General features: G+C 41.4%; 2 protein-coding genes across 3 annotated transcripts in view; both read left to right on the forward strand.

Moving 5' to 3' along the window:
- The window catches only part of LOC129726014 (helicase domino), a 28,164-nt gene that overhangs the window by 3,737 nt on the left and 1,728 nt on the right, over nucleotides 1–22,699 (forward strand). The window contains exons 4-18 of one of the 2 annotated variants that reach the window (XM_055682539.1): nucleotides 5,261–5,432; nucleotides 5,502–5,649; nucleotides 6,124–6,225; nucleotides 7,619–8,724; nucleotides 8,793–8,939; nucleotides 9,000–9,820; nucleotides 10,043–10,229; nucleotides 10,662–10,798; nucleotides 10,865–11,051; nucleotides 11,115–12,380; nucleotides 12,681–13,577; nucleotides 16,700–16,921; nucleotides 19,707–19,742; nucleotides 19,816–20,853; nucleotides 20,924–22,663. In XM_055682539.1, the coding sequence (XP_055538514.1) occupies nucleotides 5,261–5,432; nucleotides 5,502–5,649; nucleotides 6,124–6,225; nucleotides 7,619–8,724; nucleotides 8,793–8,939; nucleotides 9,000–9,820; nucleotides 10,043–10,229; nucleotides 10,662–10,798; nucleotides 10,865–11,051; nucleotides 11,115–12,380; nucleotides 12,681–13,577; nucleotides 16,700–16,921; nucleotides 19,707–19,742; nucleotides 19,816–20,853; nucleotides 20,924–22,663 (8,206 nt within the window). The remainder of the gene's footprint in view (nucleotides 1–5,260; nucleotides 5,433–5,501; nucleotides 5,650–6,123; nucleotides 6,226–7,618; nucleotides 8,725–8,792; nucleotides 8,940–8,999; nucleotides 9,821–10,042; nucleotides 10,230–10,661; nucleotides 10,799–10,864; nucleotides 11,052–11,114; nucleotides 12,381–12,680; nucleotides 13,578–16,699; nucleotides 16,922–19,706; nucleotides 19,743–19,815; nucleotides 20,854–20,923; nucleotides 22,664–22,699) is intronic. The other variant, XM_055682540.1, reaches the window with a different exon arrangement.
- Nucleotides 1,727–4,509, forward strand: LOC129726017 (uncharacterized). The gene is made up of 2 exons (XM_055682545.1): nucleotides 1,727–3,843; nucleotides 3,906–4,509. Exons 1-2 carry the CDS (start codon nucleotides 2,983–2,985, stop codon nucleotides 3,984–3,986), a joined length of 942 nt encoding a protein of 313 aa, XP_055538520.1. The 5' UTR covers nucleotides 1,727–2,982; the 3' UTR covers nucleotides 3,987–4,509.

The raw sequence follows: 22,699 nt of genomic DNA on the forward strand, positions 1-22,699 counted from the left end.
TATGAATGCATGGAACTTAGTTTGTTTTTGTGCTTGGTAGGTGTTTTAGTTCAATCACGCAGTGTCCCTGCGCGTCTGCGTCGGTAGTAAGGAATAGAGCGGTCGTCCATAATGTTCCGGTATAAACGTGTCTTCGGCCCGGGTGAGGTTTGCTTAACTAAGGATTTTCGGTGTGTAGTGACTTTGCGAGGTGTATCAAGATATTTATTCGTGACTCACGGTAACCGTTTAGCCGCAGTGATTCCCAACCGGGGGTCCGCGGCCGGCAAGGGGGCCGCGAGGTTCATCCAGAGGGGCCGCGAAGCTCTTGGCAAATTTGACAAGTAGTTGAAATTTCTTTCTAGATACCGCTGTAAAAGCGGATTTTTATTTTTTCTGCGTATTAGAACCAAGACGTGAATAAATTAGACTTGTAGAATGATTTGAAACTGAAAAACGCAGAATTGCAAAACTTGTATCTGAAAATATTTTGGGGGCCGCGATGCTCTCTGTGCTTCGCAAAGTGGGCCGCGAAGCTCTTTGTGTTTAGCGAAAGGGGCCGCGGAGCCAAAAAGGTTGGGAATTACTCGTTTAGCCGGAGACTGCTCACTCGTTGATTCAATCTAAGCACGTTGCAAACCGGAGTAGGTCACGTTCGTTCGATAAATATCGTAATTAATCTGACGACTACGCGATGTATACATTTCAAAGAACCGCGTTTGCTTTTTCGAAGGTATTTTTGATTGCTTTAAGAAATTGATAGAGATACCTAAATGCTTCGGGTGGTGAATGATTTTCGCGTACGTCATTCGCATAGGATAGTGGTGTTTGAATCGTTCGTTCGTTTTTGTAATGAGCTAACTTCGCGCGCAACATCGTTCGATTCCGTCAATCACCATTTATGATAACAAAACCTCTCTTTTCGCCGCAGTCCTAGAGATTCACAAATGAAGTCGATATCGGTCTGGCCGGAGATTGCTCACTGTACTTTGATATAGACGTGTTGCAAATCGGAGTAGGTTTCGTTAGGTCGATAAATATCGTGACGGCTAATAACGGCTACGCAATATATACTTTCGCTTGCCTTCGTAATGAGTTAATTTCGCGCGCAACATTGTTCGATTCGTCACTTACCACGGAGACCGAATCCTTCCTTTCCGTGGCAGTCGATTGGAGGTAAACACCTCCTTCCTTACCCCAAAAACCATAAGGACGAGGCCGGCGTACAGTGGTCCAATAAGGCAAAAAGTCGAACTTAATTCCACAGTGCCTTTCACCTTCATCCTAGCTTAAAAGTGTCTTTGGAACAATTGTTTGGATGAATGATAGAAGAATAGTTTATTCAGCAAAGTTGTAGAAAATTCAAAATTATGAAACTTTGTTGAACAAATGAAAATCCTATCTTTTTTGGTACAAAGTTATAAAGTGTATTACATGGGACTTACTTAAATTTTAGTTTTTTTGTACTTAACTTTTGTTAGTTGCATTTTAAACAAACGTGTTGTTCGGAGGAATTATTAGGGCACACAAAACACACATTTTTGCCAAAGACCATATATCTCCAGGACTTTTCCTCATAAAGTTATATCATATTTTAGCTTATTTTTTCGATAATTCCGATAAAAAGGGGCAAGTGAAAACATGATGTCAATACCTTTTACTTAAAGTTAAGCTGAAGTACTATAAACTTCTTTAGGTTCCATTTGTCCCAATTATATGCCATATGTTACAGTAGGTTTTCATACATCAATCGGACGCGGATATGTGATTACGGATGCAGATGTTGATGCGGATGTCAATTTTCATGCGGATGTTCCGCATTCGCGGATGTGAATGCGGATATCCGTAGCATCCATTGTGTTTTATTTTGTTTATTTCACATAACCATGCCCCTCCCCAGTGCAAAAGTTATTTGGGCGAGCAGTAAATACACCAAGGAAAATTTTCTGCAATATTTTATGAAGCGATTTTTTTTTTCAATATCCGCATGGTATGATGCGGATGGGTTGGCAAATGGCTGGACACGTGTAACTTGAGACCCTAATGTGGCCATTCACCTCTGTCCAGCAACTCCCATCCCAACCTCCACGTGGTGCCGACCGGAATACGAGTAACCTTAGCGGAGATCGGGTAACCAACCCCGGTGGAAACTATGGTCGTATGCTGACTGGGAAGGGGGTCGTACGCGGCTGTATCCCCATAGGGGCGGCGTACAACAGCGTCTGACCCGGAGCGGGCGGCTGAATTATGGAATGCTGTATCCCGCCAGCTACACCTAAGATGGCAGCCCCATCAGCAGGATGTAGGTATCGCGACCCTGGTAAGGTAGCATACCGAAACCTTTCATCAACCACGAGCAACGATTTTAGAAATACGGAACGGATCAATCGGCAAAGACCTAGGCTACGAACACGGAAAAAGATTAAGGTAAACGATTGGAAATTGGGTACTTGGAACGTCCGATCTCTCAATGAACCGGCGCGGGCTGGCTTGCTTGCTCGAGAACTACAGCGGCAGGAAGTCGAAATCGCAGCGATTCAGGAGGTTCGGTGGCCAAATTCCGGAGAAAGGGAATTCCGTGCAGTAGACCCTATTGCATGCACTTCTTTCAAGTACCACATCTAGTACAGTGGCGGCAAAGCAGCGGAACGGGGCGTCGGTTTCGTAGTGCTGGGAAATCAGAAAACAAGAGTCATCCGGTGGAGGCCCGTAGATGACCGTATATGCGTGTTGAGGATTAAGGGCAAATTCTTCAACTACAGTTTAATCAACACCTACGCACCGACAAACGACAAATCCGATGAAGTCAAAGATGAGTTCTATGACAAGCTTGAGCGAATCTATGACGCGTGCCCAAAACACGACGTAAAAGTCGTCATCGGAGACGCAAACGCACAGGTTGGTAGGGAGGAATTCTTTCGTCCGGTCATTGGAAGGCATAGCCTCCACTCGTCAACCAATGAAAACGGCCTGAGGCTGATAAACTTTGCCGCGGCCAGAGGAATGGCCATATGTAGCTCCTATTTTCCACGTTTGAATATTCTGAAACACACCTGGAGGCATCCAAATGGAGAAGCCTGTTCCCAGATCGATCACGTACTGATTGACGGTCGGCACTTTTCGGATGTTACTGATGTTAGGTCTTTTCGGGGACCAAACATTGACGCTGACCATTTTCTCGTCGTTTGTAAGATCCGCGCACGGTTGTCGAACGTGCTGAAATCTCGCACAGAGAGGACGACGCGTTTCAACATTCAGCGGTTGAAAGCTGATGGCGTGGCAGCAGAATACGCCAGAGAGCTGGATCAACGGATCGCAGAACAGCAGGAGGAAGGAGTGGAAGACATAAATGGGCTGTGGAGCAGTATTCACGGCGCCATCGAAACGACTGCGAGAGAAGTGGTAGGTACGACGCGTGGAAGGCAGCCTAACGGCTGGTTCGATGCCGAGTGCCAGAGAGCGACAGATGAGAAGAACCGTGCCAGGAGCCGCATGCTCACTGCGGCTACGCGTCAGAACAGAGAGAGGTACAGGGTGGCAAGAGCTGCTGAAAATAGAACCCACCGTCGGAAGAAGCGCGAGTACGAGGAGCAGGTGCTCGCCAGCGCAGAGGACAGCTATGCTCAAAACGACGTGCGGAGATTCTATAGAACTGTCAACAGAGTCAGAAGCAGGAATTTCCCGGTGCCGGTCATGTGTAATGACAAGGACGGCAACCTGCTTACTGATAAACCGACGGTTGCAGCCAGGTGGAAGGAGCATTTTCAGGCGCTATTGAACGGTGAGGTGCCAGATGAGCAGAGCAGGAACAGGATGACGATTATGAGTGACGAACAAGCTGTGGAGCCACCAACACAGGAGGAGGTGAAAAAGGCCGAAAAAAATGGAAAACTCACAAATGAAAATCCTATCTTTTTTCGGTACAGAGTTACAGGGTATGGATCTATACGTCGTTATGGATCTATACAAGGCGGAAGCTACTGAATTGTTATGCATTGAGATGGTAAACTAATCCCTAGTTGCCATATACGTGGTTCTCTGTGCAACTTCACTAGCTCGGATCCATCACGGAGAAGCAACTACAAAATGTGCGGTCGTTAAGCTAAAGCTTATACTCAACACACAGGCGGTTCCATAAGCTACTTAACCCTGGAGAAGTAATTTTATTTTGGCGTTGAATTGATGCATGAATTTTGAATCATTCAAGATGCAAATTTTTGTTTAAAACTCAATAACTAGTGATCATTACGGTGTTAACACATCGATACATATCAAATATCAGAATTCAGTTTTTTGGAAACCAAAACGGATTCGCACTATTTGAGAAAGAAGAGGGTAATGTCACTAAAAGCGAGGAGTCAAATTGACGCAGACTATCTTTTTAGAGTTAAAATATGTTCCCTCATAATTCAAATACTCCTAATAATACTTTTCAGTATTGAATAAAATTAAAAGTCTCGCATATCCCCGTTTGCATTCATTTTACTGGTTTAGAGAAGTTATTCATACCACGAGGTTACATATATCTGCATAGCATATCTGTCGCGCATTCCAAGTAGTTTATAGGGTGGCGAAATCCTGGAAAATTAGGGAATGTCAGGGAATTAAATTTTCGAACAGGGAAATCGAAATCTAGATTTTAAGCATTACGTGATTTGTGTACGAAGTCTCGACAGCTATTAGGTTGGCTCCAGGTCAAAACTAGATGGGCTCTGGGAATAAGAAATTCGCTATTATCCAGCACAGACTGGTCTGTTTATTCTTTTCTTCGCTATTCTAGATAACAGGGAACCCCAAACTTTGTGATTTCACTGATTCAGGGTTCAGAGAGGTTACATATAAGTGCATAAAAAGTATGCTTCATAGTTGAATTTTCTCGCATATACTGACAATAACCTCGTAATTCATATCGAGTTGCTCAGTACATGTTTAGTACAATGTCTTTTACTGTTAAACTGCAAATAATGGAAATAATAAGAATAATTTCTCTCCAAAATCTCTGCGAAACGGTGTGATTGATGAAAGGATTAGACCAAAAGGATCACTTCAAAAACCATTAGTAATGTTCTAATTTTCTAATCAGAAAATCTGCTTCCATGATGATATGATACAAACGTCTGAACGACGATTACCTCCGTTCTGGCTGTGTGATTGTCCTTATTAATTGGATGACTTCCGAGGCATTTGTCTGATAGAAGCAGAGCAACTGACAGCAATAACAGAAACTTTCATTACGCTATCGTTTCATTTCGTTATCACTTTTTTCTCTCTCTTCTAACAGATACTCTGAACATGTAGCAGAACTGTTTTTTCTTCAATCCGGTGGTACTATGATGGAATATCCTATATGGAGAAAGAAGCCTCATACGCCAGCATTTTTGAACTTTATGCGAACCTATAAACTAGAACCTTTATCATCAAATCTGGAAGAAGCAGGAGAAATACTAAAACAAGTAAATATTCAGAAACCTTAAGCAAAGCAAGAGACGTGGAATAATGCTTCTTGTGTGTTCTATTTACAGCAATCAAATCGTTCCCTTTCGTCGTCGGCGAGTGCAGGTGTCTCGAGCCTGCCCCAAGGGGCGGAAATCAAAATCACTGGTGTTGGGGCCACCCCGGTAGCGGTGTCGACTCAATTACCGGCCGCAGTGGCTCAGCTAAGCCAGCAGGGTAAGCAGTTAGCAATATTCAGTGCTTTATTTCAGCGCATTATGTTCTGATAAAATTTACCAAGTCAAGCCATTACAAAAAAGTTTGGTTGTTAAAAACATATATATTTCTCACATATTACGGACATTCACAGTCACAGTTTTTGGTTTGCATACCCCTCACACCAGTGTTTATTTTTCTTATCGTTGCCACTTGTTTATCCTGTAAATATCGATTCATCATCTCAGTCATTCATCATTTGCAATTGGTCTTCCACTATTAGTTTCTTCTATACGAATTGAAAGTAAAACTTAACTTTGATATTACAAGATAAACATGATCCGATATACGATTCGGCTAACGATTTACAAACAGTCTTATTATAACGTTGTGCGACAGCCGCTCTTTGGCGCTACGTTCTATGCCCCATTTGTTCCTTTCAAATGCTGTTTGTTCTCTTGGCTTCTCTCTTATTTTTTCCTCGTGTACTTGTAGGTCACATACCCGGCAGACCTCAAGGGGGTCGCCACGGGATGGTCTTTGGCCAGATAAGTGTACCGCCTGTGGTAGGAAGCTCCTCAGTACCTCTGGTGCCAGGTTCGCACCATTTTAATTCATCTTTGAATAAATCTAATGCTACACACAAAATAGAAAAAAAATGTTCTGTTAGCTTGTATAGGTTTGCTTGATTTCTGAGCATTTCCGTTTTTAATGCTGTTTGCTCCGAATTAAACGTAATTCCAGTGCTTGGAGATCATAAATGTTGTGAGCGAATGACGACTGATTATTCTGTTCTGAACGTTTTTCGCTTTTTTCTCAGTTTCATGCATATCCTTCATATGAATCATACCACGTTCTTATTAGTAGATTTGAAAAACATGAGATTTTTTTTCTTTTTAGTCTTGTTTTCCTTTTTCATGTAAACATATGTCTCTACTTTTGGTTGCAATTATTCATTAATTGACACTGGCGCAATATTGGATTTTTCGCAAAAAAAAATTCTTGTTGTCAGTCACTGAAACAGAGAGGGGTAAATCAATGGGATCAGATAAACTTTGCTGCTTTTTTAAGATTGTTGTGTTCAGTTATTGTGAATATAAATAGCTCGTGTTTTTAGTCGGATTGATGAATTTTTTTGGTTCCCAAAATGTTTTGAAGTATATTTTTATATCGTAGGCATAAATTATGTATGTTTTTCATAAATATTCAACAAGATTACGCTGTATTAGGTTAGAAGTGATTAACAGAACGCAGCAGTTTTATTTTTATCACTTTTCAAGCTTGTACTTTGTTTTTTTTTTTCATGCATAAAAAATCGAAAAGCTATCTTCAACTAGCGATCAAAAATATATTCTGAATTCGATAAGTTAGCTTCATAGTATATGTGTTGAATTGTAGTATAACAACGTCTCAAGATTGTTAAGAATATGCTTTTTCATACTTTTTTCCGTAAATAATATTTAAGTGTGTAGATTGATAATAAAAAAGGGGTTTTCTAGAAAAAAGGACAAGTAATTATTAATTTACATAATTTCAGTGCCTTGTTATTACATTATTCGGTAACAGTATATCAAAAACTTTTACTATGATGAAACTAGCAATAATATTCGAGATAGAATGGCTGCTTTTTGTATTGAAAATACAAAAAAAAAAAAACTGCAAAACCTTTTAGAGCACAGCATTTTTTATCAATCCGAGTTTGTGAAACAATCGTGTTCCGATGTCACATTCTTTCCAGAAAATTTATATAAAGCGATGACGTCGATAAAAACAGTTCGAAACTACTTTAGGCACTTATCTCTGATGAATGTCTGTAAAAAAGTTAGGCATAAAACGCCAACATACCCAGTAGTGAAAAAGTGCTGTGTTGTGAAAGACTCTATTATTTACCGTCCAGAAGTCTTTTTAATACGTAATTTTTCTGAATGTCTTATCATTGCGTTGGTTTTGTGCATTTATCAATCTCACTACTTCTCTTTTGTTATTTAAGGCGGCACACCAATCCTGCCGGATCCGATTGGCATCGGAGCCAGCACGAGCATCGAACGGAAGAAGCATAGCTCGATTAGTAGTAATTCCGGCGGAGTAACGGCATCGCCCGCGCTTGGAATATCTATGTTGACTGGGGCTGCGTCCGGATCGAATGGAGCTGCAGCATCCGGAAGTGGCAATAGTTCTGGAGGACCAGCGGGAACGGTAGGAGCAGGAGTTTTCCGTCACCAGCAGCACAATGGTACCTCGTCGAATTCCGTCACTTCTGGTGGCGGTGGAGGTGGCGGAGGAGGAGGTACCGGCGGGAATGGTGGAAACGGTGGTAATGGTGGTGGCAACGGTCAAGATCAGTACACTAATAAAGCCAAACAGGAAGTATACGTGATACAGCGGATACAGGAACTTCAAAAGGAAGGCCTGTGGAGCGAAAAGCGTCTGCCCAAGGTGCAAGAGCCACAGAGGCCGAAAGCACATTGGGATTATCTGTTGGAGGAAATGGTTTGGTTAGCTGCTGACTTTGCCCAGGAACGCAAATGGAAAAAAGCCGCTGCGAAAAAGTGCGCCAGAATGATTCAGAAGCACTTCCAAGATAGAGCTATGGCTGCCCAAAAGGCTGAAAAAGCCCAAGAGCTACAGCTAAGGCGAATTGCTGCGTTTGTTGCTAAAGAAATAAAAATATTTTGGACAAATGTCGAGAAACTGGTTGAGTACAAACAGCAAACCAAACTGGATGAGAAACGCAAAAAAGCTCTCGATCAGCAGCTCAGTTTCATAGTGGATCAAACCGAAAAGTACTCTCAACAGCTGGTGGAAGGCATGAACAAAACCCCTGCTGTTACGGACCGCGGCACAAGCAAAGCGAACAGTTTGAACTCAAGCCGAATATCTTCACCTCAGCCGAAGAATAACTCTGACGAAGAGTTTCGGCCTGATAGTGAGAACTCGGATGACGATGAAGAAACTATTGCAAAAGCTGAAGCGGAAGCGGTGGAAACAAACGAGGAGGTGGCAGCCTTACAAAAAGAATCAGAGATGGACTTGGACGATTTCCTCAAAAATCTTCCCAAGGATTATTTGCAGAATCGTGATAAAATCATACTTTCTGTGAGTATCGAGTTCGGAAAAAAAATATTAACAATATTTAATGTTCTGAATATTTTCTTGTATTCTAGGAACCAGCTGACAGTGAAAAAGAGAGCGATGATAACGATAAGGACTTTTCTGCTGACGAAGATAGCATCGATGACGAGGATACTATTATGGAACAGGAAAAGCAGGAAAAGAATGAGGACCACAAAAAAGAAATTGACGAACTGAACGTAAGTTCCTAATGATACGAAGTGTCTTTTTTTATTCATTTATTCGTTCATCATTTCCAGGCCGAAAATGAAATGAGTATAGAGGAGTTGATGGCTAAATATAAACGATTGCCAGAGCAAAAGATGGAGGTCGATTCCGATGACTCGGAATCCGCACAAGATTCGGAATCTGTTACCACCGAAGAGGAATCGGATGAAGATGAACATTCGTCGTCCGACGAGAATATGGCAACCGAGGAGCAAAAAGACGACGAAGATGTTGGATTGAAAAATTTACTGGACGATGAAATGGCCAACAAAAGTCAAAGTGAAAAGGATGAAATGCTTAATGATGCTGCTGCCATCGCCGAGAGTATACAACCGAAGGGAAACACGCTATCGTCGACCAGTGTCGTGACTCCAATTCCGTTCCTGCTGAAGCATACGTTAAGAGAGTACCAACACATTGGTCTTGATTGGTTAGTGACGATGCACGACCGTAAGCTGAACGGGATTCTGGCTGACGAAATGGGTCTGGGGAAAACGATTCAAACCATATCGTTGCTGGGCCATTTAGCTTGTGTTAAAGGCAACTGGGGTCCGCATTTGATCATTGTTCCTTCCTCGGTTATGCTAAACTGGGAAATGGAGTTCAAGAAATGGTGTCCGGGATTTAAGATTCTTACGTACTATGGTTCCCAGAAAGAGCGAAAACTTAAGCGAACGGGTTGGACAAAGGTCAATGCGTTTCATGTATGCATCACTTCGTACAAGCTGGTTATACAAGATCACCAGAGTTTCAGGCGGAAAAAATGGAAATATCTGATATTGGATGAGGCACAAAACATTAAAAATTTCAAATCACAACGATGGCAGCTTCTGTTGAACTTTCAAACGGAACAGTGAGTATGGCAACTAATTTTATGCAATTTATGGATGTTGTTTTGATGATGATCAATCAATCAAAATTTTCTGATAAGTCTTGAGAATCTGTTTTAGAAGCTCAAGACTATTCACGAGACGACAATCGAGGCATTTGTCTGATTTTCAATTTAACCTGTTTTGTTGGCATTTGGTTGCTACGTAGAAAATTAATAAACTTTGTGTTTAATTTTTCCTACCAGGCGTCTTTTACTAACTGGAACGCCACTGCAGAACAACCTGATGGAACTGTGGTCGTTGATGCACTTCCTGATGCCACACGTTTTCCAATCTCACAGGGAGTTTAAGGAGTGGTTCTCTAATCCCATGACTGGGATGATTGAAGGCAACTCAGAGTACAACGAGACGATTATCAAGCGCCTTCATAAGGTCTGTAACCTGTACGTAATGTAATATTATGATTATTTTTCCACGTTGTGTCTTGTCGTTTTTTTTTTCGTTGTGCTGTCAAATTTTTCGCCCAAACAACCATCGTTGACATACTAGAAACACAGGTTTTTGTTTTAGTTCGATGCGACATTCTGCTCAGTTATCGATTAAAAAGTGTCAGGTGAAAGCGATACAACAATTTTTAATTGATTGAATCTTCGTTTGTTATCTAAAACGTCTATGAAAAGTTAATAATGATGACAAATGGAGCAGTTTTAGGTACCAATCAAAAATGCATTGTTTCATTAACTTTGGATTCTGTTTATTTTCGTTCTTTTTTATGTTTGGGATGAAAGGATAATAATCATAATCATACTGAAATTTGAAGAAATAGTTTGCTGAGCCATGCATAACCCATGCAAATATTTTCAGGTACTACGGCCATTCCTGTTGCGCCGGTTAAAGTCTGAGGTTGAAAAGCAGATGCCAAAGAAGTATGAGCATATTGTCATGTGTCGGTTGTCCAAGCGACAACGATTTCTCTATGACGATTTCATGAGTCGCGCAAAGTGAGTATTGCTAAACTTTCGTAAATACTAATCAATTCTCAACTATCCAACCAATTTTTACCATAGAACAAAGGAAACCCTTGCCTCCGGTAACTTGCTGAGTGTGATCAATGTGTTGATGCAATTGCGAAAGGTTTGTAACCATCCGAATATGTTCGAGGAACGTCCTACGATATCACCATTTCGAATGGAAGGAATCAATTTCCGAACTGCTTCGCTTGTTTACAATATGCTGAACTACGATCCGTTCACCGTAAGTAAAACAATATTTTTTTTTTTCATACAGCGAAATAACACCTCCTATCCTTTATTGCAGCAAATTGATTTGTCTTCCCTGAATCTAGTGTTAGTGCGATTAGAGCTTATATTATCTGCTTACGTGGCACACAGATCACAGCGGTTATGTTTGCCGAAGCGATTAATTGAAGAGATTGATTCCACGCCAGAGTCCGCTCCACGCTGTCCAACAGGAAGATTAAAACTTCACGTCCGAGTGCCCAACATGTCGGTTCAGGAAACCATAAGCAGCAACACGGGCGTTAGAGTTGGTACCAGTCCGGCTATGAAGACTGAAGGAACGAGATTTGTTCCGATTGTAAATTCATCGCTAGTAGATAGGAAACCTCTGATTGAGGAAATCAGAAGTACGCCTGCAACAGCGACAACGATTCCGTTGGACGACGCCCAGTCGTCGATTGTAAATTTACGTAAAAAATGTGATATTCTTAGTGGTAGCAGTAATAGTAGTAATAGTAATCTTAGCAACAGTACTCCGATTAACAGAGTAGGTGCTGGACAAATAGCGCAAATAGTCCATACATCTGCAGGAAGGCAAATCATTCTGACGACTAATAGTAGTGGCCAAATGCTGACGTCCAGTGGTCAACGATTGACCGTTGTTAACCGAACGGGTATCTCAAGTAGTGCAAACTTAACGAGGTTACCTACAGTTCCTCGTGCTGTTTTAGCACCGCAGAATAATCAAAGCTCGACATCATCCGTAGCAAATCCAATATCTTCTTCGCTAGCAGCTTCCATCGTCCAACAGCTTCAGCATCATTCCTATTCAGCCACTGCCAGTCTCACTCCGGAGGAGCTGGAGCAAAAAGCACGCACCGAATTCTATCTTGCCAGTGTGGAAGAATCTCGGAAAGAGCGGAGAGGGCAAATCTTGGAACTTCTTGGACGTATGAACCAGAAACGATGTGATTCAACTCCTATGTACGGTGAAGATTTACGGCATTCTGTCAGTAGAATCTGCAATGAGAGTTACACCGAAGTTGGTTCCGTACCTGTCGTTTCGCTGGGCAACTTTTACTGTCGACAAGCACACCAAAACTCTAGCTGGAGCCTGTCAAATGCAATCAAGACTGTCGAACAACGAACGGAGGACTTCCGGTCGTTGCTCAATAATTTTGTCATTTACGTACCTGCAGTTTGCGCACCCGTGCCAAGTCTCCATGTTTCGCATCCCCATCCTTCTCGACAAAACGAAGAGCAGGAAAATGATGTTCAAATTCAGTTGGCCATAAAACCTACGCTGAAAATATTACATCCGATTATCTCGGCAATGAGTACGCAGGTGAGTGTTGAAAATTGTTAAATCCGCTTCTCCTACGCTCTAAAAATCAGTCGTTCAAAAGAAAAAATCCTTTCAATGATTTTTGCAATAGAGCCAGATAAAAAACATGCACTGCATATCCAGCGGATTCTCGTGCTCATCACGAAAAGCCTCTAGAACCTTGCAACAATAATAAATATACACGGAAGCATTACTTTAGTGACTGACGGTTAATTAGCAGTACAGTTTGTCTCTGTTGTAATGCTACATAATTCTTACTAAGTTATTTGTGATTAATGCATGTCTTTTTTTTTTCTACAGTTTCCCGACCCCCGACTGATTCAATACGATTGTGGCAAGCTGCAAACCTTAGATCGATTGCTGAAACAACTTAAGTCTGGAGGACATCGCGTACTGATCTTCACCCAGATGACACGAATGTTAGACGTGTTAGAAGCTTTTCTCAACTATCATGGTCATATCTATCTGCGGTTGGATGGCACAACAAAGGTTGAGCAACGGCAACTGCTGATGGAGCGGTTTAATGGAGACAAACGAATGTTCGTTTTTATCCTCTCAACGCGGTCCGGCGGGGTTGGCATTAATTTAACCGGAGCGGACACTGTCATATTCTACGATTCCGATTGGAATCCCACGATGGATGCACAAGCTCAAGATCGTTGCCACCGAATAGGACAAACGAGAGACGTACATATTTACCGATTAGTAAGCGAGAAAACTATCGAAGAAAACATCCTTAAGAAGGCCAACCAGAAACGAATGCTTGGCGATTTGGCAATCGAGGGCGGAAATTTCACGACGGCTTACTTCAAGAGTTCTACTATTCAAGATCTGTTTACTGTGGATTGTGTGGAAGAAGATGCATCGACCAGGTTAGCTGAGGTAATCGAACGAGAAAAAGAGCGTAAAGAACGGTTACAGTCGAGTACGATCGCTGGTCCATCTTCAGCCGGTAGCAATAACCCCAATCCCAGTGGAAGTCCCGAGGAAAGTAAATCAGCTATCAATGTATTCGAATCTGCTCTGGCAGCAGCCGAAGATGATCAAGACGTACAGGCGGCGAAGTTTGCCAAGGCGGAAGCATCGGCTGATTTGGAAGAATTTGACGAAAACATCCCGATCGACCAAGAACCACGCGAACAGCGAGAGCCCGAGATGAGTAAAGCAGAAAAGGAAGTGCAAAATCTGATTAGTCAGGTTAGTGTTTTTGATATATGTTGTCCGTTATGAATCCCCTCTGTTAATTTTACTCGAAATATGACGTTTTATTTTACGTGAGCGTTAACCCATACATATTGAAAATTTCAACTGAACTGTTTAGTTGGAATTTATATTTCGTACGGGAATAAAAATTTCGACGATCCAGACCGCGTTCTGTTTACCTTTGGTATAACTGAAAGCTATCATAAATCTCGAACATAAACTATACCTTCTATACTATACTATCACAGAACGGAAGGTCAACTTCAGGTAAATGATCGAACAGAAAGTGCACACAAAAAGGACTGAAAAATGACAATTGAATTTTCTGTGCTCTCGGGCAATATATATTTGTCGTGTACGTTCATGCCGCTTTGCCAGTGGTATAATGTGGCATAATTTATCCGATGTTTTGAATTGACGGTTATTTCAACAGTTTAACCCGTTTAATACAATCTATTACGTTCGATGCAAAAACGTTTTGGGTAAAAATTCGCAATTATTCACATTTGTGGAGTTTGTCATATTACAATAGTGTAACGAAGGTATTGTAATCGACAAATGTTGATTTGAAACACGAACAACAATCAATGTTATTGAAAAATCATGCGTTTTAAAACGTTAATGTTGCAATTCTTCTATTTACAATTGTACCATGTGTCTAGACGGCTATTTTTGAAAATTGTTAAAATTTAAAATGCAGCTCGTGAGTTTTTTTTTCAACTAAAGAAAGTACTTTGAGTTTTTAAAAATCATGGCACAGATGGATTTTTTAACGCAAATTTTCAGAATATTTATAATGAATGAATCACATTTTTATTCGAAAATGAAATTTATAAACTATTTTCATCCTCTTATAAGATTATATTAAATGTTTTGTCGATTGACTCTAGTCCATTCTGGAGAATATAGATTTTCTTCTCATTGATGTGACATGCGACATGCCATTTAAACAAAAATAAGCTGAATAAGGTTAATTAAAATCAGGTTAGCTTCTAGAGCAACGAATAATGCGATTGTAAGAGGTACCGGTTTCATTGTGCAGTCTTTTTTTTTAAATGTGATAAAAATCTAATCGTGATTCGAAAAAATGCGCTCGAGCAGGCAGAAATCTGTAAAAACTGCACACATTTTGAGAAAGTCATAGGAAAAAAAAAATGTAGTTAACCTTCCCGCATAATCAATAACCATAAAACGTGCCTAACAACTAGTTCGCGATATAGTTTCGACTGTATGGGGTATCGTTAAACCATATGGATTATCATCCGTTTATGGTTATTGATTATGCGGGATGGAGATTGAAAAAAACCGCACATACCTGCGAATCAAAACAAATCATCGTTTTGCTGACAAATCTGGTATCTTTGCTGACAACCGAAAGTGACAACCTTACAGAACACTAAAAAGGATCCCAAGAGGTTCGTTTCAAGGGGTTTCGAAATGCGTCGTAACCTGAGAATACTCCGAAGTAATCAATGTCATTTTTTTCGAGTAATCAAAGGTAACCACCAACAATCAATGACAAATAAACTCAAGTACGAGTAGTAAAAATTTATTTTATTTTTTATTCACTTTTCGGGTTTCTTGCATGCATTTGAATGTCGTTCCCTTTTGACATAAGAGCGCTTTTTAGATGGATGAGGGCCCAACTAACAAACCCCCGACTAAGGAGCAACCGGTAAGCGAATCACCATTGTATATCAATAGTGCCTTACCTCTAGCGTTCGTTCATATATGGAAACATTTGTATAATACATAACGCGCTCAGGGGAGAGGTGGAGGAAAGGTATCCAGCGAAGTGTTACACTGCATAAGACCACCATGCAAATTTGCGTTACTTAGTTGATGGGGGTTTTGAAAATTGCCAAATTTCACGTTACGTAATATACGAATATTCTTTAAGAGGACTCTAAACGAGATGGTAACTAGAGACTTGAAACAAAAGATGCGACTCTCACTTTATGTAACTCGTGTTAATAATCTGATTATTTTCACAGTTAAAAGGAGTAGATTACTGAAAAACAATAAAGGAACAGCTCTACAATCATCTATGCCGGTATCTGAGTCAGCTGTTTTGAAGAATGCTAGGGGCAAGACACTGCGTAACCCAATAGGTGATTAGTAATCCTAACAAAAAGAAACAACCGGTGTCATCTTGCAACCTGGATTGCTCAACCCAAGCGTGAAAGTCCTTCACTAGTTTGGCTACGAATTTAGTGCAACGAGCAAAATTCGATTGTATTCATTGTTTCTAAGTGTTTATCGTTGCATTTTCAGACACTCCTCTAGTTACATCAAAACTCTTTGAAGTCATATTATCGTTGTTGTGATGTTGGTGTATAGAAACATAGTAAAACGGTATGTCAAAAGTACAACCGGCTATATTGCAAAAAAAATGCCAAAGACTAAAGTTGTTTATTAAAACAACCGATGACCAAAATTCATCGCATCTTATAATATACTATTTCGATGCATTCAAATTATAAATCTGGTAAAGCTACATACCTTGCTACTGATATTCATTCATTTTAGAAGCAGTTCACAACTTGAAACACATGAATTTGCGATATTCATTTGCTTAGTTAGTAAGAATTTATTAACAAGTAGAAAAAGTTATTTGCTGTCGCTGGGTGATGCCTCGTCTTCAACCGTACAAAATAAAAAAACGCTTCCCCGCTCGTGCCTACTTGTTGATCAAACCGTTTCACCATGTCCTATACGCTATGGTTGGGAAGTTAATGTGATAAATAAATGATAGATATTAATATATATATCAACCATTACCGAAATATTTTTCATGAAATAAAGTTGTCAAGCCCCTAGAAATAATGTGTTTTCCTCCTTACAGATGCTTAGCAGGGTTAACCTGTAGTGTTTTCGCCGACAGATTTATACCAGTGTGTTTGATTGATTTCGATAAAAGTAGTATAAATTTTGTTTATTTTCCGTGTAAAAAGCGTTCTTTCCACCCCTAGGGAGCGCTGCAAAATTCACTGAGCACTTTTCGTATCACAGATGACCTTCCGTTCTGTGATACTATTCCAGTTTAATTTTTTAACCGGCTGTATAGAACAAGTAATTGATGTAACTTTCCGTACCTTTTTTATGGTCAATTTCAGCTAAGTCCTATAGAGCGGTACGCGATGCGATTCGTTGAGGACACCGAAGGAACCTGGACTGCCGTTCGTCTCAAGGCTGTTGAAGCGGAGATCGAACAACAGAAACGCGAATGGGAGGCCAATCGTTTGGCACAACTGAAGCGCGAGGAGGAAGCCGCAAGACAACAGGAAGCAGAAGAGAACGATCTGTTGACGTTCTCCCGCGAGGATGCCCAGAATCAGGTTAATAAATTTAGTAGCAATAATCATAACTCTAGCGGTAGTAGGCTAAACAATAACAACATTGGTCGCGATGGGAAGAAAATAATACACCGAAGGGTTGCGTTGGTGAAAAATTCACATGTAGGGTCACTAGGTAAACGTAAAAGAGCCATGATGGGCGGGGAACGAAGAGGTGATAGGGCTAAGAACCGGCGGGTTGCGTTAGAAGCAACAAAGAGTAAGAGAAACAAAAGAATGCGTACTCAGCCAGAACAATCAGTTAACTGCAGCATCCGATCGAGAAGGGAAAGTGTAAGAAACAACTGCACAAAGCCATTGAATGATCCTCCCAAAAAAAGATTGAAGAAAAGTCCAGCGAAACGAAACACTAACCACTGCGATCATAAAGACAGAAAACACACTGACGCTGAAGGTTCCAAAAACGACGAATCACCGTGGAAGGAAGCTAAAGCTAATGAAGAATTTGACAGTGAATGCAGCTTAGATGTAATGATCGATTCTAATGACGCGCCGGATTCGGATTCAAATCAGATGAACAATTACTACTCGTCAATGGACGATGAATCCGGCAGCCAAAGCTATGACGAAGTATTTCCAAGCAGAACGGTAACTAAATCCGCTACCAGTAGTTCATCCAAGCATTCCGAAAGCAACTTGGCAGACGATACGGCAAGCACCCCTCGCACTAGATCTCGTGGTTCAGTTAAGATCAATTTATGGACATTAGACGACAGTCCAATCTTGCCGGTTTTAAGACGCTCCAGGTTGGGAGATAATTCCAGGAGTAGAAAAAATGTGTCAACAGAGCATACACTAGGTAGTAACCATGAAAACCAGTCACACGACGGTTCATCAGTTGGCCCTGAAGAAACCGAAAGAAATTATGCTGGTTCAAATATTACTAGTGAGGCCTCCATTGTACCACCATCAAGTTCGGAACCTTCGAAGACCGCAATTGATGATCCGCCTAGTAGCAATATCGACAGAGTAAGTTCGCCTATGTGTGAAACAATGAAAGAGTTGAAGATCATCGTGACTGACGTGAAACAACTAAAGCATGCCAAAGTGTTGGATGGTTTCTCCACTCCACAACGAACACCATCTCCAAAAGCTAGAAAGTTGAAAAAAATAATCTCTCGTCCGGCAACCAAAAATCGTACCCTTGATGGGTGGCTTTCGAAGATGGCAAAAAACAGCACCGTAGCCGGAGAGAACTCGGAGGACTCAGGTGCTAGTGAGAAATCAATACGAACCACTCGTGCATCAGCTAAGGTGGAAAGTGGTCCGTCGGTAGCTGAGAATGGGGAAACATGAGTATGATGTAAACAGTCAAAATGCGCGCGTATTAGAGTGCATTGAAAAATAGTGAACGGAAAAATTCAAGCTAGTGTGGTTACACATTCAGCTATGAGATGAAACCTTGCACAGGGACTCGTAATTTATTTATTTCGGATTAAATAGTTTTGTTTTATGACCAGTAAACATTATTTAATCTGTACATTAATATAGTGTGTAAATAGTAATGCCACACTTGTAGCATATTTCTTTTCGTTCATTAACTACTGTTTTTGTTGTCAGTTTTATTTATTCTAATCGAAATTATTACTCTGCCAAGTAGATGTTAGTGCGCCCCCGTTCAGACGTGTTATTTTCGTCTGTAGTGAAACGGAAATAAAAAAGAAATTGTTAGTTAAATGGAGTTAGTATCTGCTTTTGTTGTAATTTTGATTATCTGAAAACGAACAATTTTGATTCACGCATGGCAGAGAGGGAGAAAACGTTCGTTCCTCAAACGATTGTATCGAATGAAAGTCTAAAAGAAAAAAAGGATACTTCCTGTCAGTTATGTAGGATATCACCAATCCAGACAGTAGAATAATCGTGCTAATTTTAGTGTTGAAACAAAGATCAATCTATAAGATTGTACTGATCACATTGAGAACCTCAATATTGTTGAAGCACGATAAACAAAATAGCATTATTTAATTTCATGGACTGCAGCAACAAATGAAGTAAGAAAAAATTGATAGAATAAATAATTCCTTGCTGAAATCATGGGTTGATTTGATAATATATTTTTATATCTCGGAACTGTCTATCTGTCAAATGGCGTGGCTCAAACTTTATATCCCTGGCATTAACTGCGCGGAAAGGTCTGTATATCGGTGTGTTTTTGGTGTCATTCTAAGAAAAGCAAAAAAATAGTGCATATACCCAGCGATATCCAAATCTTAAACACATACAGAAACTAAAAAAAAAATCAATCGATTTTAGAGAAAAAGAGAAATAGACACTTGCTGCTGTACAGAAAACAAGCACTAATTTATACCGATCAGGCTGCAAGCTCTCGGTTTGGCAATGGCAGAGGTTGATTTTTGTTTCCCTAGATTAATCCAACTAAACGTATGGCATCGTCTCTTTTCTTGTTGGCACCAAAACTATTCATTTAGAATTTTGCAAACCGCCTTGCCATTCCAAACTGCCTCGGATATAAATTGAAGCTACCGTGGAAAGACGTTTCACAGTAAAAAGTAACATCTAGTAACTTAAAGCATAAAGCTCCAAGAAAAACAGCAAGGCGATAATTTATTTTGTTAATTTTTCCGTTTCACTGATGCCCTTTTGAAGCGGTTCTTGTCAGTTGCGAAGAAGCTCCATAGAAAACAAATCGGCATCAGATAATGTTTCTTTCAATCAAAAAACTACGCTAGAGCAGTTTTGCTTTCAAAAATTAACAAAATAGTTATCAAAGTCTCTTTCTCTTTTTCTCCTCTTCTACTTTTAGATTTGGATATCAGATAACACGATGGAGAAGATGCCGGTAAGTGGATGAAGTTTATGAAGAAAGGCTAAATTGAAGAAGACATTTCAATATAACTATTTTTAATTCTCAGATGTGGTGTCCTCCAACTCCTCCCCAAGATGACAATGACATCTATATTGATTATTCGCTTGGTTTTCTGTACGAGAGGGATATCATCCCCGAATCACAACTACCCGCAGTTTACGTGAAGAAGGAATACAAACGTAGCCGCTCGGAGGCGGGTTTCTACCCAGACGGACGTCGTCCTGTAAAAATTCGCAAAGAGGATACTTACTACGCGCCACGATCGTTGTTCGATCGTCCATCTCCACAGATTGCTAAGCTACGCAAAGACTACAAACTGCAACGGTACAAGGGCATAATAAAACCCTTCCCGTTAGCGGGTTTGAAGCCCACCATGCCAGTCAAGCAGCTCGTTGAGCCGGAAGGGATGCCCGAATGGATGATCCACGAGGATATGGCCATGCTGAATGTAATACAAAATCTTCAAGGTCTCCCATTGAATTTGATGCTGGTATCTCCGGGACACACTCCTAACTGGGATTTGGTGGCTGATATTGTAAATCAATCATCGCGAACTTATCGTTTGCCAAAACAGTGCCGTTACCGCTACGAAGCAGTTATTATCCCACGAGAGGAAGGAAAACTTCTGGAAAGTCCCAAAAAGCAGAAGAAAAGCAAAAATCCTCTAAAGCAATCGCCGTCCAAGGGATTACGGGCCATGCGTACCGCCCAACTTTTCACTGGCGACGGAAACAACTCGTATATCAAACTGGCGAAACAGAAATTCGACAACCTTAAGTTGGCATTCAGCAAAAAAGCACCACAAGCTAAGCAGGTCATAGCAAATCCACAGCTTAAGAACCCCAAGCATGCGGCAGTGCTGGTTGAGTATGGAATAACGAACTATGATGCACCACTTACGCCAGTGGAAATTGCCACAAGGCGAGCTGAACGGATGTCAAAAGAAAAACAGAAAAATGCTGTTATGATGCAAGGACAAGAGCAACTTGTCCAACAGCAGCAACAGCAACAAGCACAACAGCAGGCTCAGCAGCAACAACAGCAACAAGCGCAAGTCCAAGTACAAGTTGCTCAACAGGTACAGGTATGCTCAATTTGACATCACTAAGCATTTGTTCCTTTTTATCTAACCTCACCTTTCCATGTTCTAACAGGTCGCGCAGCCACAACCACATGTTATTCAACAGCAAGTACCACAACAGATTCAAATCCAGCAGCATACACAACACGTTTCTACTGGTACACCCGGAGGGCAGGTGCAGCAGGCTACAATCGTTGTTTGCGGTGTAGGCACCAATACATCTCCGACTGTAGCCACCCTAGTGCAGGCTCCGTCCATTCAAGCGGGACGCTCGCAACCCGTGGTTAACATTTGTCCCACCCCTAGCCAACAGCAAATTGTTAAGGCTATTGTAGCCAGTCAGGCAAATCAAAATCTCCTCACGCAACAACTAGCCGTGGCGCAGAATAATCCGCAGCAGCAGGTTTCCGTTGTTTTGACAACTCCAGTAACAACGATATCTGCAAATTCGGTGCAATTATCTCAGCCACAGATTGTTTCAATCCATCAATCTTCTCCACAAATTATTCAAAGCAGCCCTTCAGTTACTCAATCCTCTAATTCAATAGTTCAAACTTTGGCTACACAATCACTGCCACAGGTTGTATCGGTAGCTCAGCTGGCTACGGTTGGCACCGTCATGACAACTGGCACGCCAATTCAACAATCCCAGGTCGCCACTCTTACGACGTCTGCCTTACGGGCTCAACGGATTGTCGCCCCGCCAGGCACACTACAAGAAGTGGTTCTTCATCAACGTTCAGGATCGCAAAGTCCAACTGTTGTCAGTGTAAGTGGACTAGGTCAGGGTTTAACCCAGGCACAATTGCAAACGGCCCAGTTACGGTTATCAATGGCAGGACAGCAAGTATCCGGTGTTGTAGCCAAAGGAATATCGGTTGGCACGGTCACTAGCGCTGGCAAACCGATCAACACGTCGCAAATACAATTCTATCGACAGCAACCAATACGACAGCAACTTAAAGTTCTTCATCCTAGTGCTGCCGGTCAGGGAGGCACTACCACGGTACTTCAACAGGCTACCGGTCAACCGACGTTAGTCAGCCCAGCCATCATACAGGGAAATATTATTCAAACTGGAACAGTTGGTCAGACAGTTCAAGTTCAACAGGCAGCTCAAAAAGTGTCGGTCACCTCTGTTGGCAATGCTGCTGCAAGTGGAACTGTTACACAAACCGGCACGATTGCTACCGTTCAGGTTGCACCTGGGCAGCAGCGAACACAGTTTATCAAGCAAGTGGGAACGAAACAGATGATTACTACCAGACAGGTAACGGAGAATGAGATGCAACTGATGGTGAAGCGACAGATCATCAGTCAGCAGCATAAACCTCAGTTAATACCACAGGCTCAAATTTTTGCACCAGCAAATCTGCAGGTCCAACAGGCAGGCACTTCGAGCCAGCAGATTGCTACGCTTGTCAAAACCTCTAGTGGCACGGTCGCCGCAACTGGAATGACTCTATCTCAAGTGAAAGCCGGACAGATTAAAACTATTAGTAACCAAAGCCAAGTGAGGCAGCTGCAGCTTCAACAACAAATTATAGCAGCCCAACAAAGAAAAAGCGGTGGTAAAATGACTCAGATTACTCAGGTGGCTGGAAAAGCAGGTCAACCTACGCAACTTTTTGTGCAAGGTCCAAAGAACCTTCCCGCAGGAACGGTGACGGTTCAACAGATACAGCAAGTTATAAGACACGCACAACCGGCTTCTCTGGGAACTGGTGGCCAGATCGTACTAGGCAAAACAAGCGTAGGAAGGGTAATCCCAGTCTCTGTTTCCCAACAGGCGAACCAAAGACAAACGATTCAGGTTTGTGACCAAAACGTTCTAAGAACCGGAGTCCAT

Source organism: Wyeomyia smithii, chromosome 2 (assembly GCF_029784165.1).
Source record: "Wyeomyia smithii strain HCP4-BCI-WySm-NY-G18 chromosome 2, ASM2978416v1, whole genome shotgun sequence".
Lineage (NCBI taxonomy): Eukaryota > Metazoa > Arthropoda > Insecta > Diptera > Culicidae > Wyeomyia > Wyeomyia smithii.